General features: G+C 39.0%; 1 protein-coding gene across 1 annotated transcript in view; it reads left to right on the top strand.

The window, feature by feature from the left end:
* LOC128368929 (receptor-type tyrosine-protein phosphatase mu-like) overlaps positions 1 to 18,502 on the top strand; it is a 156,711-nt gene that overhangs the window by 50,077 nt on the left and 88,132 nt on the right. The window contains exons 3-6 of the mRNA XM_053329854.1: positions 5,873 to 6,147; positions 9,815 to 9,893; positions 11,737 to 11,852; positions 13,200 to 13,374. Of these exons, the coding sequence (XP_053185829.1) occupies positions 5,873 to 6,147; positions 9,815 to 9,893; positions 11,737 to 11,852; positions 13,200 to 13,374 (645 nt within the window). The remainder of the gene's footprint in view (positions 1 to 5,872; positions 6,148 to 9,814; positions 9,894 to 11,736; positions 11,853 to 13,199; positions 13,375 to 18,502) is intronic.

Raw genomic sequence — 18,502 nt, 5'->3', positions numbered from 1 at the left:
CTAATTACCAACAAAGAGCACTGCTGTGCATAAATCTCCTACACAACACTGTCACAACGTGGCTGTTTGAAATGAATAGTAAACAGCCTGTTTTAATCATAGGGGAAAGCAGTGGTGCCAGCATCTTTGTCTTTGTAACATGAGCTACAACTGAACAATTCATCAACTGATTATTAGTGCTGGTTCGTATCACACCAAGGGTTGCTGATACTTCAAAGGGAAAAACAAAAATGTCCTAGGCACCTGAGCAGATGGCTGAATGTTATTAAAGAGACCTCAGAGCCCTCATATAGAGCCACCTGATGGAGGGTGGACAAACGAGTGTCTCAAAGTCGATCTTCCTCCTGCCCTTCTACATGTACCTTACACAACTTCCTGCATAGCCTCAGAAATAATTAGCCTCAACACTTGAATCAGAGACAAACTGAAAGTGAATAATACATTAAAAAGCTCTGGGAGAACAACAGTCTGTTGTTCACAGTAGTGAATCATACCAGAGTGATCATGCTGTGCTGGAAAATCCATAACACAGAAAAGCCACAATCATAAATAACTAATCATAACTTGGAAAAGTGCTTTTTATTATAATAAACACAGCAAGATATTATGAAGAGCCCAGTGGAGCCCATTTAAACTTTTAACATTCATACATTATAGTGAAACCACAGTAACACACCAGTAAAAGCCATGTACACACACATGGTAAAAAAAAAAAAGACAACTGCTGACACTTGATTGGGATTTTTGGCTGAATATATTTATCTACTTATCAATAATCAATATTTATTTGAGTAAGTAAAAAAAAAAAATCTTAACTCAAGGTCCACTTGAGAGCTGTTTTCTCAGTTGTCATGGAGATGGTTCCACAATTCCAAAGTTCCATTCTTAGGTCACATGATGACAACTGAGCTATCTCCATGACAACTGAGCAAACTCCATCCAGAACGAACACATTTAAAACAAAGAGATAAAACTGACTAAAAAGCCATTAAAAATGAACACTTTATAAAAACACAAAGAGAATAAAACAAATTAAAATGCCATAAGCGGAAAATCAGGTTTTAAAAGTGTTTTAAAAGACAAAACAGATGTTGCTACCCTGTTTACCCCAGGAAGATGCAGTTGAAAGCTCTGGAAAAAGCTTGCAACTAGAACATGAGTCATTTAAGTTAGTTTTTTCTTTTTAGTCAAACTACAATTTCCAAGACAAAGAATGAACTTTCATGCGCAACTATGTTTTTTTTTTTTAATTTGCATTTTATAATTACTATAATACATTATTGAAATATTATAGTCCACATTACTAAAAACAAAATCAGTCACGTGGTATGTGATTTGATTATGTGGGCGAGAGTTTCTATGAGATATTATTACTACTATTATACAGCCCCCCCTTGAGATGTCATCTTTACATGACCCAAAACATGTTAAGATCCTTTTTAAACAACAACTTGCTCGTACCTGACAAACAAAGCAGGGGAGGCTGACTCCATGTCATCACAACTCACTGCTCCTCCTCCTCCTCCTCTTCCTCTGCTCCCTCTCCTCCTGTTTCATTGTGTAAACATGACAGAACCCCCACTCGTTATCTGAAGCTGGAGACAGATGGAATTGGTGAGCGTTACAAGTGCAGCACAACAAGACAAGTGGGCAAACTCGAGTCATTGATGGAACAAATAGGGTTTTGTGAGAGGCTGCTTGGCTGACACACTCGGGAGCCAAGCCTACTGATTTAGTTGACGATATTCACCCTTTTTAACACCATATCTGAGTGAATCACCAGATGTTAAATTTAATGACAGAGACGCACATCGGCTGTTGTTCAGCTCTGCCTCGCATGCAGGAGAACAGTGTTTTTTTTCCTCACAGGTTTGTCTCAGCTCTTAAGCAAAATGTACTTTTCAATCATTAACGCACTTCCAAAAAAAAAGTATTTCAACATAAACTGAGTGCTTTTGGCTTTGTTTCAAATGCTGTTACGATTTGTGCCATCTCATTACCAATCCAAACTAAATAGGATGATGACAAATAGAATGTGTTCTGTGTCTCCTTGAAGGTTTGCCAATAAAATAATTCTCATTGTGTTTTATTGGCAAGAGGGGAGAGAATTAGATTAACCTTTAATATTGAACTGAAACGATAAAATCGAAATGGGGCTGGCTTGGCAAATAGATTTTTTTTATTTTTAACAATCCTTTTTATTGATTCTCAAAAATAAAATAATAACAAAAACATCTTAGTACCATATACAGAGTAGTCCAGGAAACCACACACAGAGTATGGAAGTATTAAGCAATGGTGTTGTACATGAATAAAACAATTCCTCAGCTGAGTCAATTATCTGCATGCTAAACTGCACTTAATTCCTACAAGATTCAATGGTTTTTCCCATTTTCTTACAAAAAGATGAGTTCTCCCACCAATACAGTATATCCACTTCTCTCAACATCAGATATCAGAGATTTCCACAACTGAACAGAGGGAGAATCATCCCTAGCCCACTTTGTCATTAATAGGCTCTTTAGTCAATATTAAGAGAATTTGAGCTGTGTTTTTTTTGTGTATATTCAAAATATCCGGTTGGCATAAAAGTTGGCTGGAGAGCAATTGTCATCCTATCACTATTTCTTTACATATTCCAGAATAATTTACTTTTTTTGTGCTCAGAAAGACAATATAGTCTGGTTGCAATGATTATTTTTCATTTGGGACTAATTGTAATCTCCTGTTGAATACTTACTGTTGAGCTCATAACACTTGATTTTTACAACCCCATGTCGTAATTGGCAGTCATTCCTTGAGTGGGGCTAGGACTAAACGATTCACTGGGGTAATCAGGTGGATACCATCCTCCTTTTGGTGTTTCATTGCTAGGCTCATGCACAAACAGAACCTCAGGAGGATCAATGGAGTCCGGGTTCTGTCAATGATTTAGTCCTGCATAAGCTGACTGTAAATCATACCCAACAGCAATAGAAATTCATGAGGATCAGTCAAGTCCTGGTTTCTTCAGTCAATGATTTTTGTACCCAGATATATATTCTATTAGTGCTGGTACTACATTAATTGGGTTGGTTAAGGTCAAGAGGACATCATCTGCATATAATAGAGTTTTATGTTGTTTTGTCCCTATTGCTCCTTTTTTATATTGCTAAAGGCTCTACAGCTGCATATCTTGTTAGTGTAAAGGTTGCTGACACAAGACCATTTGTCAAGGCAAATGTTGTTAGTGTCATATACAGAAGTTTAACTCAACCTAACAAATTGCATCCAAAGTCAAATCTCATAAAGGATATTCCCACTCAGTTCTACTAGACACTTTCTCAGCGTCCATGGACACTGTGGTTCCAGGGTTTTGATAATGATTGACATTATTAATTACATTAAATAAAAAGTCTTATATTAAGATAGGACATTCAGCCCTTTTTTAAATTCAATCATCTCACATAACCTATGAGCTATAATAAAATATTAATGTGTCCACTCTAAGCAGACCAATATGCAGAACAGAAAACTTTAGTATTAACATTATATTTGCTATATGCATTAATTCTGGGAGTTTTGAATCCTCAGTGGATGTATTGATTTATTGAAAAGTCTTAGTGACAATATTATTCTTGCCTTCTCAAATCTGGACATCAGTCTAACCCTGGCATGTCCATGATTGGAGGAAGGATATGGCTGTATCAAGCTCTAATGGAGAAACATGGCCTTCCAGTAGATGGTCTTGGTCGTCTGTTATTTGTGCAATAGTTGAATTGTTTGAGAAGTGTCCCTCCTTGAGTTTATGGTCAATCTCTGTGCTATATAAATTCTCAAAGAACCTTTTAAATCTATCATTCATCTGATGTTTATTCATTTGGCGTTGATTATTGTCATCCTGTATAACTGGAACAAAACATTTTACAGGGGCATTCCTTGCCAAGTTTGCCAACAGGTGATTTGGTTTGTTGCCAAATTTAAATAGTCTTTGTTTAGCAAATGGAATATCCTTTTTCTGCTTTTCTTGTGATCAGATTATGCAGCACTATTGTGGTTGCCTTCAGTTCAGGTAAAACATCATCTGATTTTGTTATATAATAGTTTCTTCTTCCTCTTTTCAATTTCAATTTGTTCAGCTACATGGTCTTTTTTTCTTTGGCTTGTATATGAAATAATCATGCCGCCTTATGTAAGCTTTATGCATCCCACACAAGTCTTGGGTCAATCTCATCTTGGTCATTAAATTTTAAAAGTAGGTCTGTTTGTTCTTTCAAGAGTTTAATGAAGTTTTTATCCAAGAATAATATTGTATTCATCTTCCAATAGAATGAACGTTCAATAGGTCTAATCGTTTGTATTAACATAGTAACAAGAGCATGGCCTGAAAGAGCAATGTGACCCTTATCTGAACGCTTTATTAAATGGGTTAAACATCTTGATACAAATACGTAGTTGATGTATTTGACTCAGACACTGATGAATGAGGCTGAGGCTGAAACGTGTAGCTTTTTTAGGATTTAAATGCCTACAACATCCAGAAGATCAAATGTTTCAAGTAGCCTCAAATAAGGCCTGCATTTAAAAATAAAATCATCTGCTTCCAAAAATAAAGTGGATTGATTACATCAGGCTAAATTTGGATTTGGGTGGGTATGTTGACACATGCAGCTGGTTTTGCAATGCATGCTTTATTCAAAGTTTATAAAAATTGTATGTATTGCAAGTCCAAATTGCAGCAAATGCAACACTGCAGTCCCTTGTGTTCTCAGTCATACACTTGCCAGGGGTGGAGTTGATTGGGTGAACAGTTCAAGAGATAGGCGAAGGACACACATACAGACATACAAACAGAGAGTCCTTCCTTTAGTGCAGAGATTGGTTTCTCATAATTTCCCTTTTCTCTGTCATTGAGGGAAAAACAGTACTCTAAAAATACCCTGCATCTTTAGGATTAGTATTTCTTCGTGTTTGTATTGTGTTGAATGAAAATGAGAGAAATCAATCAGTCCAAAGATAAGAGCATTGTCTCATTAAGGGTCACATGCTACAGTTCTCAGAACTAATGGGAAAGGTCTCAGTGCATTCATTTACCTGCTTTTCTCCAGATCCTTTTCATAGCCTGACATTTTGACTTTCCAAAGTGATTAATCAGTGATAATGCGCAATACCATTACCTGGAACAGGCTCATGAAGGAATGCAGCCATCATTAATGTCATTAATTACACCTGTGATTTTCCTGTTTTGACAAGTCAAATACAGTAAAGAGGGTTTATTAGGGCTTTTATTTAGCTCTTCTATTTAGCAAATAGACAACCTCAGGACCTGATTGCCAGAAATACTTAATACATAATGGCGTAAAATGTATACATGTATGAAATAAATGCATACTATTGCAGGTCTTATGTAAGTTATCATGGTATTTTAGTACTCATGGAACATCACATTAGCTTTAGGCATCTGCATTGTGTAAGTTTGTAATTTTCCTCAACATTTGGTTGGGTTAGTTTGGATAAACTTCATCATTTGGAGTGTTATTGAAGAAAATTGCCTGGTGAAACAAGGCCGTTGTGTATTCTCACATGTTGACACACAGCAAATTGCAATGATACGGTGTCTGGGATTACATGGAAAACAATAATTGCTGGTGTTTTAGTATGCCTCATGTGGCAAGAAAGAAAAAAAAAACAATGGAAAAAAATATATTTTCCAGTTTATTTTAACAGATCGATGCTGTAGAACAATACACTTAATGATTATAGCAATGATTTAGCATAAAAACCTGCAGTACCTCTATTACTACTAGTGAGTTAAAGCAAAGTGCAGTTTAACCTAGAGCCTGATAAAATAATCATATCAACTCATGACATAAACATTTCCTCCATGTTGCAGGTGCAGCCTTCCTGATGGTGAACACATCAGGACGCTTTGCAGGACAGAAGGCTTTACTGCTAACACCCCAGCTGAAAGAAAATGACACCCACTGCGTTTTATTCCACTACTACATCGGAGGCAGAGACAACAGCCATCCGGGCCACCTGAATGTCTATATCAAAGAAAACAACAGTCCAATGGGGATGCCTGTTTGGAACGTGTCAGGTCCAGCTTCTCGTTCCTGGGGACAGGTAGAGCTGGCCATCAGCACCTACTGGCCCAACTTCTACCAGGTGAGGAAATGTACTCTGATCCCAGCTCTCGTTTGCATAATGTCTCAACCGAAAACTAGGTTGCTCATTGTAAGCAGCCTTTATTGTTCAGCCAAAGTCATTAAAGCCTGTTCACTGGGTGGAGCAAGACAAATTTATTATTTGAGAAGGCCCAAACAATCACACAATAGCCCATTCAAAACACCTAAGATTATTGATTTCTGGTGCTACCTCAGTATCCATGGTAATCTGTTCTCTCTCCCTTCCATCTGAGCCAGTTCTCTTTTTTCCAATTCTAAAAACTCATTTTCACTTACCAGTGCACATGACTGCTGGCTGGGGCAAGGTGATTTCACACTTGCCTGGCTATTAGTCTTCGCTGGGCTTGTTCCATGAGTCCACCAAATGTTAATTGATGCAGAGAGACCCCTTAACCTCCCAATGGGAGACGCTCCCTTGGTGAATTATTTCATTATGGCCTAGCAGAGCTGGTCCACAGTGGAGCAGAGGGGAGTCATCCTGCCTGCTCATCATAGCCACCCTGATAACTTAGTTAACAAGGGACACCGCTGAGCCTCTCACTGCTGAATGCAAGATGGGAGCTTTAATGAGAGGCACATGGAGAGGTGGAAGGCAACAGCTGAGAGGGACAGAATGTGCTACAGCTACCACCTATAGTTGCAGCTCACTGACAACAGGATGGTGACCCCTGTGAGACATAATGATGCCAAGTTAGTCTGGTCAGATGTTTTCAGCTTTTCAGTTTCAGTGTCTACAGCAGGCCTAAGCATCAACTGAGTTCGACTCTCTTTTGAAACGAAGAGAACTCGATGAAAACTTGACGCTCAACTTTGCCCTGTGAAGTTGAACTGCTTTGACTTCCATTACCACTTTAATGCAATAAGGCAATGTACACCCTATTTGAAATTCAGTGACAGTTTAACATTTTGGTATGTTGTTTGCTTTCTATTTCAAGAGATTTCTGCACGTGCAGTATTGTGAGCATTATAGCCTAAATTGGAAGCATATGCTTTCAGATGCGTTCAGGGAAATTCCCAGCATCTGTTGCCTTTCAAACCCCAGCGGAAGGTCTGTCTCTGTTTGTAATTGTTCTAGACCAAAATGGACAACATGGGTAAATGCAAGGATGCTTACGATCTTAGCACCACTCTCACTCAAGAAAAGAGACCAATGTTTGAAATTGTCACTAATTAACAACATAGCACTAATTATAGGTAACTTTAATTGCATAGTAACCTACGCAATTGTCAAAGGGAAGCCACCTGATACTTGGAAATTATTTTTTAATTACCGGTAAGGCTTTTAGTCATCATGAGCCTTTCAGGCTTTGATAATTACTCTTTTGTCAGGTCATCCCTAAAACTTTTAATTGAGATTGTCATGCATTTCCAAAACTGCTGAAGGTTGTACAAAACACTATAATTTTTATGTAAATGAAAAGCAGAATTAATATGTCCTGTACATACTGTATATACGCTGTGCATAAGATGGAAACCCATTATGTATCCTGATATGCAGCAGTGCACCAATGAGAGAGAAAAACCCAAATGTCCTCATCTATCTTGATTTCAATACAGTAGAGCCTATGGCAGTGCTAATCAATCCTGTTGTAATGTAGTACTTAGCCAAGTCCCTTAGGGGATAGCCAGTGTGGTGATGTAGACATTGAATGTTAGGTTGACTGTCTGTCTCTCTGAGAAATGAGAATGCTGAACTTTGTCGTGACATCAACTGCTTTAGTCCCATGTGAATATTTTCACTCTGTGGGTCAGGCCCAATTATGCACTGCACTATCATTGATGTAGGAATCAATTATATCACAGCTATTAGGCAGGCTGACTGATGTCTGTTGCACAAACAAAGGATTTCAATTAGAGAGTGGGGGCCAGTTCATTTGTCTGGTGGCGATATATGGAGTGGTTGGCCTTTTAATTTCCTTTAAATTAGCCTGTAATGAGGCCATAATTGGCACCCAAGACATTCACTTTCATATTTCATGAGACAAAAAAAGAAATTTATAATTAGACAGCCTTATCTGAAGGCATCCTGCCTCCCAGATGACAATGGTAGCTATCTCCGCCTCCACATTCCTAGGCTACAAAAGGAATCTCAGAGATGTATGTGTGTGCTGCTTAGCTACTGCTTGCAGGACACAAGTTTCTAGGTGACACCATATACAGAACATGCCCATTAATGTATACCTTTCACTGGAAGATGTACGTGTATATTTAGGGAGTAATGGCATGCAAAACATGTGTAGTAGAAGTGTGTGGTGTAATAGGTCTCTGCACCACACCCTGGGTTTGGGAAGGGACTGGCATTCTGTTTCCCTTTTTACACACTGCAGACCAGTGAGTACATAACTCTGACATTCTGCTGGGACCCGCCCTCTGTCAGGGCTTAGGACCATTTGTTTTGCAAGAGAGTTTGGCCCTTTAAATAGGGTCATGTTAGTGCTACACAGCACAGTTGTGCTTGATTTTGGATTTTTTTGTCAGAGATAGCAACAAGCATGCCAGCAAAGTAACACTAGACACAGAGCAGCTGTGAAATGCAACAGCAGGAGATTCTATTGAAAGAGATGCCCCTAAAAGCCTAATTGAAAGGCTGTTTCACCAGAATTACAGAAAAAGAAAATCACCTTTTCAGTATTACCTTTATTTTATATGACAGATAAAATAGTTTTGATTTTAAATTTTTTTTTAGGTTTTGATATTTATGCATCACTATTACTAAATATTTATACCCACTAACTGCCAGGTGTTGTGTAGCTTACCGAACCAAATAAAAAAGCAAAAAAATTAGCTTGCTAATGAATAGAAAAGTGAGTAAAGAAGTGATGGGATGTGTTCAAAATACCCTGAACAGATCCTACATAAAATTTCACAAAAAATCACAATATACCTCAAATTGCAAACCATGATGTCAGCATTGTTAGACTAAATGCCCAAATAACTGTCAGATTACCGTAAATATTTTACCCTCATTCTACCTGAATACTGCTAAGTCTGAAACAACACACTCCATGTTTCATGTATAAATAAAACTGATGTTTTCTAGCTGCTAACTTCGGCATTACTAAAGTCTTTTACAGATAACACATTTATTGAATTTCAATGGTGCAACCCAACTGAGAAAGTTGATCGAGATAGAGATATTACTGATGAATTTTTATAATGTCACTATTCAGTGTACAGAAAAGGGGAAAAAATCCCTTCACCAGCATTGTATTAAGGCGAAGGAGAAAATATCAGTGAGTTAAATCTCAAAACCTGAGCGTACAAAACAAGATGAAAGGATAACTAAAGGTAAGTGAGAAAATATACTTTTTTGGAATCTGGGTGAATTAACCCATTAAACATTTATCAGCTGTTAGGTGTCTGCCCCCCCCCCCCCATACACAATATGCTTGTCATAGACTGTGCTAATCATCTTAAGGTTCAAACTTAATTTAACACTTGCATGTCATAACGCCTATCAACTGTGACATATTGTGGAAATAATGTCAGTGGCCTGCAGCTGTGTGACCAGCTGCACCCCAGCTCACAGCAGATTGTATTAGCAAGAGCTGGACTTCACTGTGCACACAGGCAGCCCTATACAGGTGCTATTTGAGGACATGTGCCCATTTATCATTGGTGTTATGAGTCTTCTCTCTCCTCCTCAGATTGTGTTTGAAGTCGTAACCTCAGGGCAGCGTGGCTTGCTGGCCATCAAAGATGTCGTGGTCCAGGGTCACCAATGCAGTAAGTCCTTTTTCCCTCAACCATAAAAGAATATCATCAACAGTCATTGTCCTTTTAATGACACCCTCCCAAATACCTACATTGTTGTTGTGTTCAAGGCCTCCTAGTCAAACAAAGGGCCTTCAAAGATTATGCTACGGTCAGTCCAAAGTATAAACCTCCTTTCTCCTCACTCTCTTAAGATTTATGAGTATACAGTTGACACGCTGAAGTGTGCTCAGGATATAATGTTGGAGTGGCTGTGTTAAATCTATCCTTTGAGAGATGGGAGAAATACTGCAAAAAAGGGGGATGAAAAACAAATACCACCATACAGCATGGTGCTTCTTGTGTTTGGATTCCACTGTTTTTCTTCCTCCCTTAAGGATATTCAGTAAAGCATCTCATCTCTCAGATGTCTGCTACCCTTACTGAATATAAGTACAAGCACTTCAGAGTGCGCTGCGGAGCTAATGAACATGTAATCACTTGCATATTTAAAATTTTTCTGCTTTGGCTTTTGGGATCGGCGGCTGCTGTGTGAGTACATGGATGAGGGCTCTTTATAAATTTATGTCTATGCTTTTGAGTACTGAGAGTCATGTTAGTCCATATGGCACTCCTTAAGTTATACTAAGAGGTTTTCACACTCTGCAGTCTAAGTCTAAATCAATACCACACAGGTTTTCATTAATTGATTTATACTTTACTCTACCACTCATAGCTGAAGTATCAAGCTCTGATTGTTAGACACTAATGACCTGGTAACCATTTGAAAGTGGCCGAATTCCTACAAATGTTATGTCAATAAGATGGATTTATATAGCAATAGGTGTTGCATATAAATGCATTTGAGTAAATCAATGAAGCCTTGCAACGTGATCAATGTTTAAATGCGTAAAAGTGTGAGTGGATCAATAACCCACTCAGTGGCAATTGGGTTTCTTTGAGTGATAAGCAAAGTGATCAGTGCGACTCCTCACTGGAACACAGCCAATTCATTTTCTATTTATATTACCATGTGGTATATCTAGCACAAAGGTGTGATTATGCCACTGGGTGGTCTGCGTCTCCTTCTATCATTAAAGAAGACATTAGCGATAAGAAAAATAGATTTGTCGTTTTTGGTACTGGGTGGATTGACAGGACAAAGTTATAAAAGAGGTGTAGTTCAAAGACGAGGTTATATAATATTAAGTAGAAGTGAATGTCTTGATGATGAAAGTGATAGAATTAGCTTTTGCCAAGTCTTTAGAGATTTGGTTATGTTTCGAATCAAGGTCGCTCCACTGAATTGCCCTATTTTTATATGCAGAATAGCGATACTAATCAAAAATGTTCTACATAAGTTACTTTTTGTGGACTATCCCAGTCAGTGAGCATACTAATAATGAGCACACTTGGAAAAGAGAATAATGCTTTTTGGAAAAAATCCCCTCAATAAATGAAAGGCAGCAAAGAGACAGCCGAAATAGGAGCTTCTGTTAGGTGCAAGAATGGCATCTGGTGCCTCATTTTTAGGATTTAGGTGGAATGTTACTCACAAAATGATGTTGGCCCCAGGCACTGAGGGATGTCGGATAATGAAATAAAGAACAGTGTCCATTCAAGGCTACTTCTCCAATCAGATCTTCAGTTTTCTATACAAATCTTGGCACAGGAATTACAAGGCAGGTAGCACAATTTGTGGACACAGCATAAATAGGGATGAAGGCGTTTGAATGGCTACTCCAGCACCCAGTTCTTGAAATCCATTCTCATGAAGTACAAACCCATTTTAGGCAATTTTAATACAGAATCTCAGAATTTGATCTTTCGTAACTTCTATGCCACTGCCTGATAAATATTTGTCTTTTTATCTTAGTGAACACACCACATTTCCTGACTATAAAGGGAGTGGAGGTCAACGCTGGACAGACTGCATCTTTTCACTGCACCGTCAATGGACGCAAGAGGGATAATTTCCGCCTCTGGCTTCAGGTGAGAATCATTTCTCCTATGCTACATACATAAGGTTAATCTCTGGTTTTAGTGGATAACAATATTTATCATACCTTAAATGGTATGGAAAGTGAAATAGGACCAGACAGATCCTATCCCAAACCCAAATTACATACAACAAAATGTTAACATCTAGTGTATACTGAAGCCATGGACACTACTTCTTTTTGATTGGCTTGCAGGTGTCCATGTAAATCACATATCATGAGTTCCTCAATCATGCTGTAGTACAAGTAAGCAGTTTAACCATAAATCAAAATCAGTTTGTAAGGTATGATACACTGTTGTTTGTTGTTGAAGTGGTGCTTGTGCTTCAAGCTATTTTACCAGTTAACTCAAAACTGAAACCAATTTGGCTGTGAGTTAATTGTTCTGCAAACACGTTACAATTATCTTTTCTATTAGCATAATAATACACATTGTCAGGACAAGGTGGAAAAGAACATGTGCCATACATGTTCATTTGTTTTACATTTCTTTCTACTGTGGCATCTTGTCATGCATGAACTTTATTTTGTTATAAGTTATATGCTTTTTTGTTTGTTTGATGTTTTCAGGAAATACAAGTAGCTTCTGTATTTCACTGTACTGTATAAATCATTTGACACATTCAAGTTGCAGCATTCCCACATGCTTTATTGTGCCTTTGTGTTTGAGATTTCACCTGCTCACCAGATTTCCAGGGCCCTCTTTGTCTGGGGAGGCAGGGGATTATAGTTGTTTCAGATCACCGCAGTATGGTCTTAACCTATATAGATGTTGGCTCTGTGGATACTGTGTACTATATCCGGCACAACTGGGCTGCACAGCAGTCTTGAATTGACCTTGTTCTGAGCAGCAAAGGTAGTGCATCTGGCAGACATAACCCTGCTGGCTCTGCTGCTAAGCACACTGTCACACATGTGATCAGTGGGAGCATGACGCTGGGTAAAGGTCCTCTGCCAGGTACTCCATCATTTTAACAAACATGTCCTCATTAGCACAGGAGCTGGAAAACAAACATTAAGTGAAGTCCCCCGATGACAGTAATGAAGAAATATTTCTAATGAACAAATGTCCCCCATCTGCCTGCTGTGAGGGGTGACAGCTGGGGAGAGCCCACTGTGTGTTTGTGTGTGTGCAGTTGTGTGTGCGTTCCTGTGTGATAAATGTATTCCTACTATCAGCCACCGATGGGAATGATAGGACACAAACAAACATGCACGAGAAAAAAAACAACAAGTACAGGCAACCGGAGTTTCTGAAACACACAAGGTCAGGCCACTTTGCTTATTAAACCTTTCCATTTTGGAGGCTCACTGGGGTGTTTGTCTCGGTTCCAAACAGGGCATCGGTGGACGGGAGGCCCCAATGAAAGCCACTAAACCTTGGAACAACCGCCGCTTCATAGGCACTTTCGATGTGGAGAACACCACCAAGGGCGACTCGGGCCGCTACCGTTGTATCGTCCATTCAGACAAAGGGGTTGGAGTGTCCAATTATGGGGAACTAACCATAAAACGTAAGTATTGGTCCCAAAGCAGAGAGAAACACAAACATTGCCTATCTGAATGAACACAGCACAGACAGCAGGAATGTTTTCCAACCAAATGACCTCCATGCATACAGCAAAGTCAACAGGAGATAAACAGGAAAAGCTGCATGTACGTAGATGAAAATGTCCTCTAAGGCGATACTAAAAATACAGGTTTTTTTATGTTGATTTGTTAGTCAGAGGACTTTAATACTTCCTGTGTAAAGGCTGTCCTTGACTAAGCACAATTCCACCTAAAAGATCACAAAGGCGATAGGCACCAGGGTTTACAGTAACCTCACTGATATTTTACTCCCGCAGTCATTTGATATGAATTTATGGAGTCGTCTGAAACTAAATCCTGCAAGGCCTCACTTTCCTACAGCCCTATAGCCTGGTAATGGCCTTCTATATTTCTTCACCTCAATTTTCTCCCTGTGCTCTCAATTGAATTTACTGCCCTGATTTTTTTCTTTCTTTTTTTTTTGTCTCCGAGCTTTATGTGATTGATAGGTTTAATCCTGGCTGTCCAGATCGAGGTCTGTCAATCATGCGAGAATGGCCGGGCCTAGACACAGCAGAGTGAAGAGGGAGATAAAGTCTCTCTGCCCAAGTGTATCAGTGGGTTTCAGTGGTGTACTCAAAGAAAATTTACTGACATACTGGAGGCACTCAAAACCACACTCGTGCATAAATTCAGCAACACAATCACCTGCGCATCCTTGCACTTACACATACTCGCTAGACAGCAATATTTTTTGCCGCTCGCTGCTGTTGATGTGTTACTAGATACATTTTTACTCAAGACAAACCCGTTAAGTGTAAAGTGCCTTTGTCATAAATATTTAAAATACATTAATTTTCTAGATTTAAGCATTTATCAAATCTTGTAATGCATCTCACTTTAAATTCCGCAGAGATTTCACACTTCAACGACTGCGACATAAGCCAAGTCGTCAGAGGAAGAAAAAAGGCGTTTTCACGGTTATAAGTGTCACACATAAAAAAGCTGATATCTCCTCTTATCGTACCAGTCATAAAACACGTGCTTAACCCTCCTAGCAATGTGTCTGCAGTCGTAAATCCTCCTTAAATGTGTATTCACCATGTCCGTGACTCGTTTTTGGAGGAGTGACCACAGAGCGATTCTGTGGATTATGAGCCAGCTACAGTCTCACACACCGGCTCTCTCAACCACCACCCCTCATTTCCATACACTGCCTTTTTCTTCAACATGAGGGAAGTGAATGCTTGATTATCCCAGATAATCACTTCTGCATTTCATGCCAGTATTCGGTCAGATTTATGTGGAAGTGCACTGCATGTATTTCCAGGGCGCCATACGGATTGGCCCGCTGCAGCCCCCTCCCCGTGCCCCTATGTGATGGGCTCTCTTGTAGTGCAGCCAGTGGTTCTGAAAGGGGGATAATTACTCCCTGTCCAAGTGCTGGTTCTTTTCTTGGCCCGGTAAGAATCACCTGGACCATGCAAAGTGTTCGCTGAGCTCCAACACAGTATTCTAGGCCATGCTACCAACTCAAACCTGCCGAGGCGTCGCAGTGTCAGCACTAATGAGAATAGCCACCAAAAATCGAAGGCCAGCCAGTCACGCTCGTCATTTTCCTGTGTCTACCTCTTCTCATATCAGGGGCAGATCAATTCTGTACTCACAGCAGCCCAATTAGGAGAGTGGCAAACGTAATGAGGACCTCTTGCATCTTAACAAGAGAGGCTCAGTGGATGTTACAGGCAAATGAAAGAAGGACTTATAAACAGTCAGGTATAACTAATCTAACAACAGAGCAGAAAGGCAGCTCTCATTATTGCTCTGTGTGGTGAATGGCAAATGGGTGGTCTGTGTATGTGTGAAATTGTAAAAAAAAAAGTATGTGTGTTGTAGTGCTAGGTTTGCCTCTTGTTTTCCTCTGTTTTATGGTATTATAAATGACCATATATTTAGGTTTTACAAGGAGTGTGAAGACTGGTAAATTGGAAATTGAAATTTTTTACTGTTTTCTGACATTTTATAGAGTAAATGACTTGATCTGCTACTGTAATTTAACAATCTACAGATTTATAAGTTGTGAAAATAGTCCTTAGCTGCAGCCCTAGTGTATTGGTTGTTAATGTCCTTTGGGTGTTGGGTCCATTCGCTGCATATGAGTGTGTATGAGTGTGCATTTGAGACTGCGTTCTGGCAGACGGGCAGGTGCTGCATTAGAGGAGGACGCAGCTGTCGCCAGGCCGTTTGCCTGTCTGGTCAACATCATGACAACAGATGCTCGCTGACCCTCACGTATGGCCGCCACTGTCATCTGCGTGCTGTCACCCATCTCCAGCCAGCACACAGTTCAGTTCCGTGCCCAGGGTCCCACTGCTACCAAGTCGCCTTGTGAGGATTAAACAGTGGGAAATGAGTTGTTAATATCCTAAAGTGTTCCAGCACTTGAGTGTATTTCACACCGGTAATCCGTTATTTTCAGTGCGTCTGCTATGGCTGTTGAACAGAGGATTACTGCACCTACAGGAGTTATTTCATCAGTGTAAGCTGCTGTTGCTTTTGTGAGGCAGCAAGTTTTCAAAGTTAAATGAAATGCTTATTGCTATAATACATCATGCTGCTTAGTTGTGTTGCTGCAGAAGTGGTCTCAAGTGATTTCACCAGAAATCAGATGGAATGGCAGCAGTGGCGTTCATCTCTTACAGTGCATTTTTTTTCTTCTCAATATAAAGTTGATTGATTGGATGACAGAAGGGCTGTTACTTGATACCTTCTACCTGTTATATCCCACAGTATGACAGTCTTACAGGTAAATATGTAAGATTATCACACATTTAAGCCAATCCAGATAATGAAAAGATGTAATAACTATAGTGGATATTACTAGGTTCAATTTTGTATTATGTTGCCAAGTTACACACACTGTGCACCAGTCATATCTGAATCATGAGCACAAAACTTTGTCAAATTTAGAGTGCCATTTGGTACTGTGCATCACAAGGTGTCATCATAGAATGAGTGTGTTGGCAAATTTGTCAACAAAATCTGGTAACTATTTACATTGCACTTGCCTCCTCCTTTTTTAATATGCTTAAATACATTTCCTCAGAGTACATTTTATAAATATAGTAAGTTACTTTTATTGTTAATATGCAATAAAATGAATTTGAACGTGGCCTTCTAATAGTGTATGTCAACTACTAATGTTTTTAGAATATCAAAAATGCCAAACACTATTACAATACTACTATTTTTTATATAAAACACAATACCATGAGTGATAGTATTACAGACTGAGCCTGTTTTCTGTCGTTTAAATGAAACTGAGCATATTGCTACTTAACTCGATTAAACCGCTTTTAAGACATGACAACAGACCATAAAAGACCATCAAAACAAGCCAGTGGGGGAACCCAGATTTTGGATCACCTCATTCTCCTGTCTGGCTTCAACACGCAGGGTGGTGCACTGCGTGTAACTCCAGAAGAAGAACTGCTGGATTAGCTGGTTCGCTTTAGGTGATGTTTGACAGCAACACTGGAAGCTTGGATTAAAGGGAGTTTAGGGACCTGCAACAGAGGTCACTATAGGGTAACCATCTGCTTACAGAGAGCCTCATATTCTCTGTAGGACATCTTAGCCTACTCCTAATGTGCCTGGAGATCTCTCCCCCTCCATGACAACTCCACGAGAAGCAGCCAGGCGACTAATGGCATTATTCTGTTACATGTGTGTGCTCATTAGAGCTACTCACCGTGGCCTCTGGGATGTGTACCTATTGTAGTACGTGACAAGAGTAGATTCCTAAGCAGTGCCCCGGCTGTGGGTCAAAGCTAGCTTTGTTGACAATGGCAGGTTTTTGGTTGCACCAGGAGACCATGTTCAAGACATGAACGACATCATAGAGAGATAGTGGAAAAGGACTTGCTGTTGCCGACACTATATCATTAAATGGTGATTGAAACAGAGTAAAACATGGATAACAATTAATAAAATAATAATTTGTGTTACTAAAATGCCACAGGCAACTTTTTACATGTTTAAAAAATCATTATGTGACCATTTATTTATATTTTCTTCAAAGGAACTTAAAAAGGTGAGCATGAAAGTGTTGAAGTACACGTCTAGACTTTAGAAGTTTCCATTAACAGAGCTGAAATAACTTGTCTGACATTTCAAAAAGTCCCATTAAGCCAGAAATGGTACAAGGTTAAACAAGATTAGACAAATGTGGGTGACATAACAGAAAAAGGTCATATTCAAGGTTGTCATTGAACACTGCATTTGTCTGCATGAGATACTTTTATAATGAAAGAGCTGAAGATTTTTTTTCCTGCAAACCCAAACGGACACAAATTGAAGACTCAAAAAGGCCCAGAAACAGATTAATTTCTTATTGTTCATTTTGGAGAGAAAAAGTCCTTACCTGTAGGTTATTAAATGTCTGTGCAATAGAGTCAATGAAAATGTTCTTAACTAAACAAAGATTTCAGTTCCCTATTATTTAAAATAATAATTTGTTTTAATTGTGTATTTTTAATCATTTCACATCAAGGCCTGGACTCGTCTCTAGGTTTTAGTCTCGTATATGAAGCTCCTCACAGTGTTGGCCCTATGGAGTGTACAAATATTCATAGTTTAGTATTGAAATATTTCACCATGACAGTTACTCCTTTTAACAATACTGTGGCAGGTCACGCATTTCAACATAGTTTGAATTGAGCAATCAACAATAATTGATTGATTGATTGACTTCTTAAGATTCAGAGCTTAATCTTTTAAGGATACATGCACATAGATTGACTTTGTTCTTCATGAGAAAGACTGAAACTTGTGCATCTAAAACCAGAAAAAGCTACAATCCCTACACACCCAGGCTAGATCTCCTACAAATCTCATTTATATGCAGCTATTTTGTAGTGTAAATCATGTTTTGATAGAAAGGCAGTGCTGACTGGAATGCATTTCCTTCAACTTTTCAGACACAATATTTATATTGGGTATACTTGGAAAGACATTCACTTCCAAAATGTTTGTAATTGGTTGCTGCTCTATAATATATGCATATGGTAACTCAGTTGTTGGAAGAACTCATTTGTAGGAGACAATGTAAAT

This window comes from Scomber japonicus, chromosome 12 (assembly GCF_027409825.1).
Source record: "Scomber japonicus isolate fScoJap1 chromosome 12, fScoJap1.pri, whole genome shotgun sequence".
In the NCBI taxonomy this organism is placed as follows: Eukaryota; Metazoa; Chordata; class Actinopteri; order Scombriformes; family Scombridae; genus Scomber; species Scomber japonicus.
Note: the sequence above shows the minus strand (reverse complement) of the source record. Positions and strands in the feature narration are given on the sequence as shown.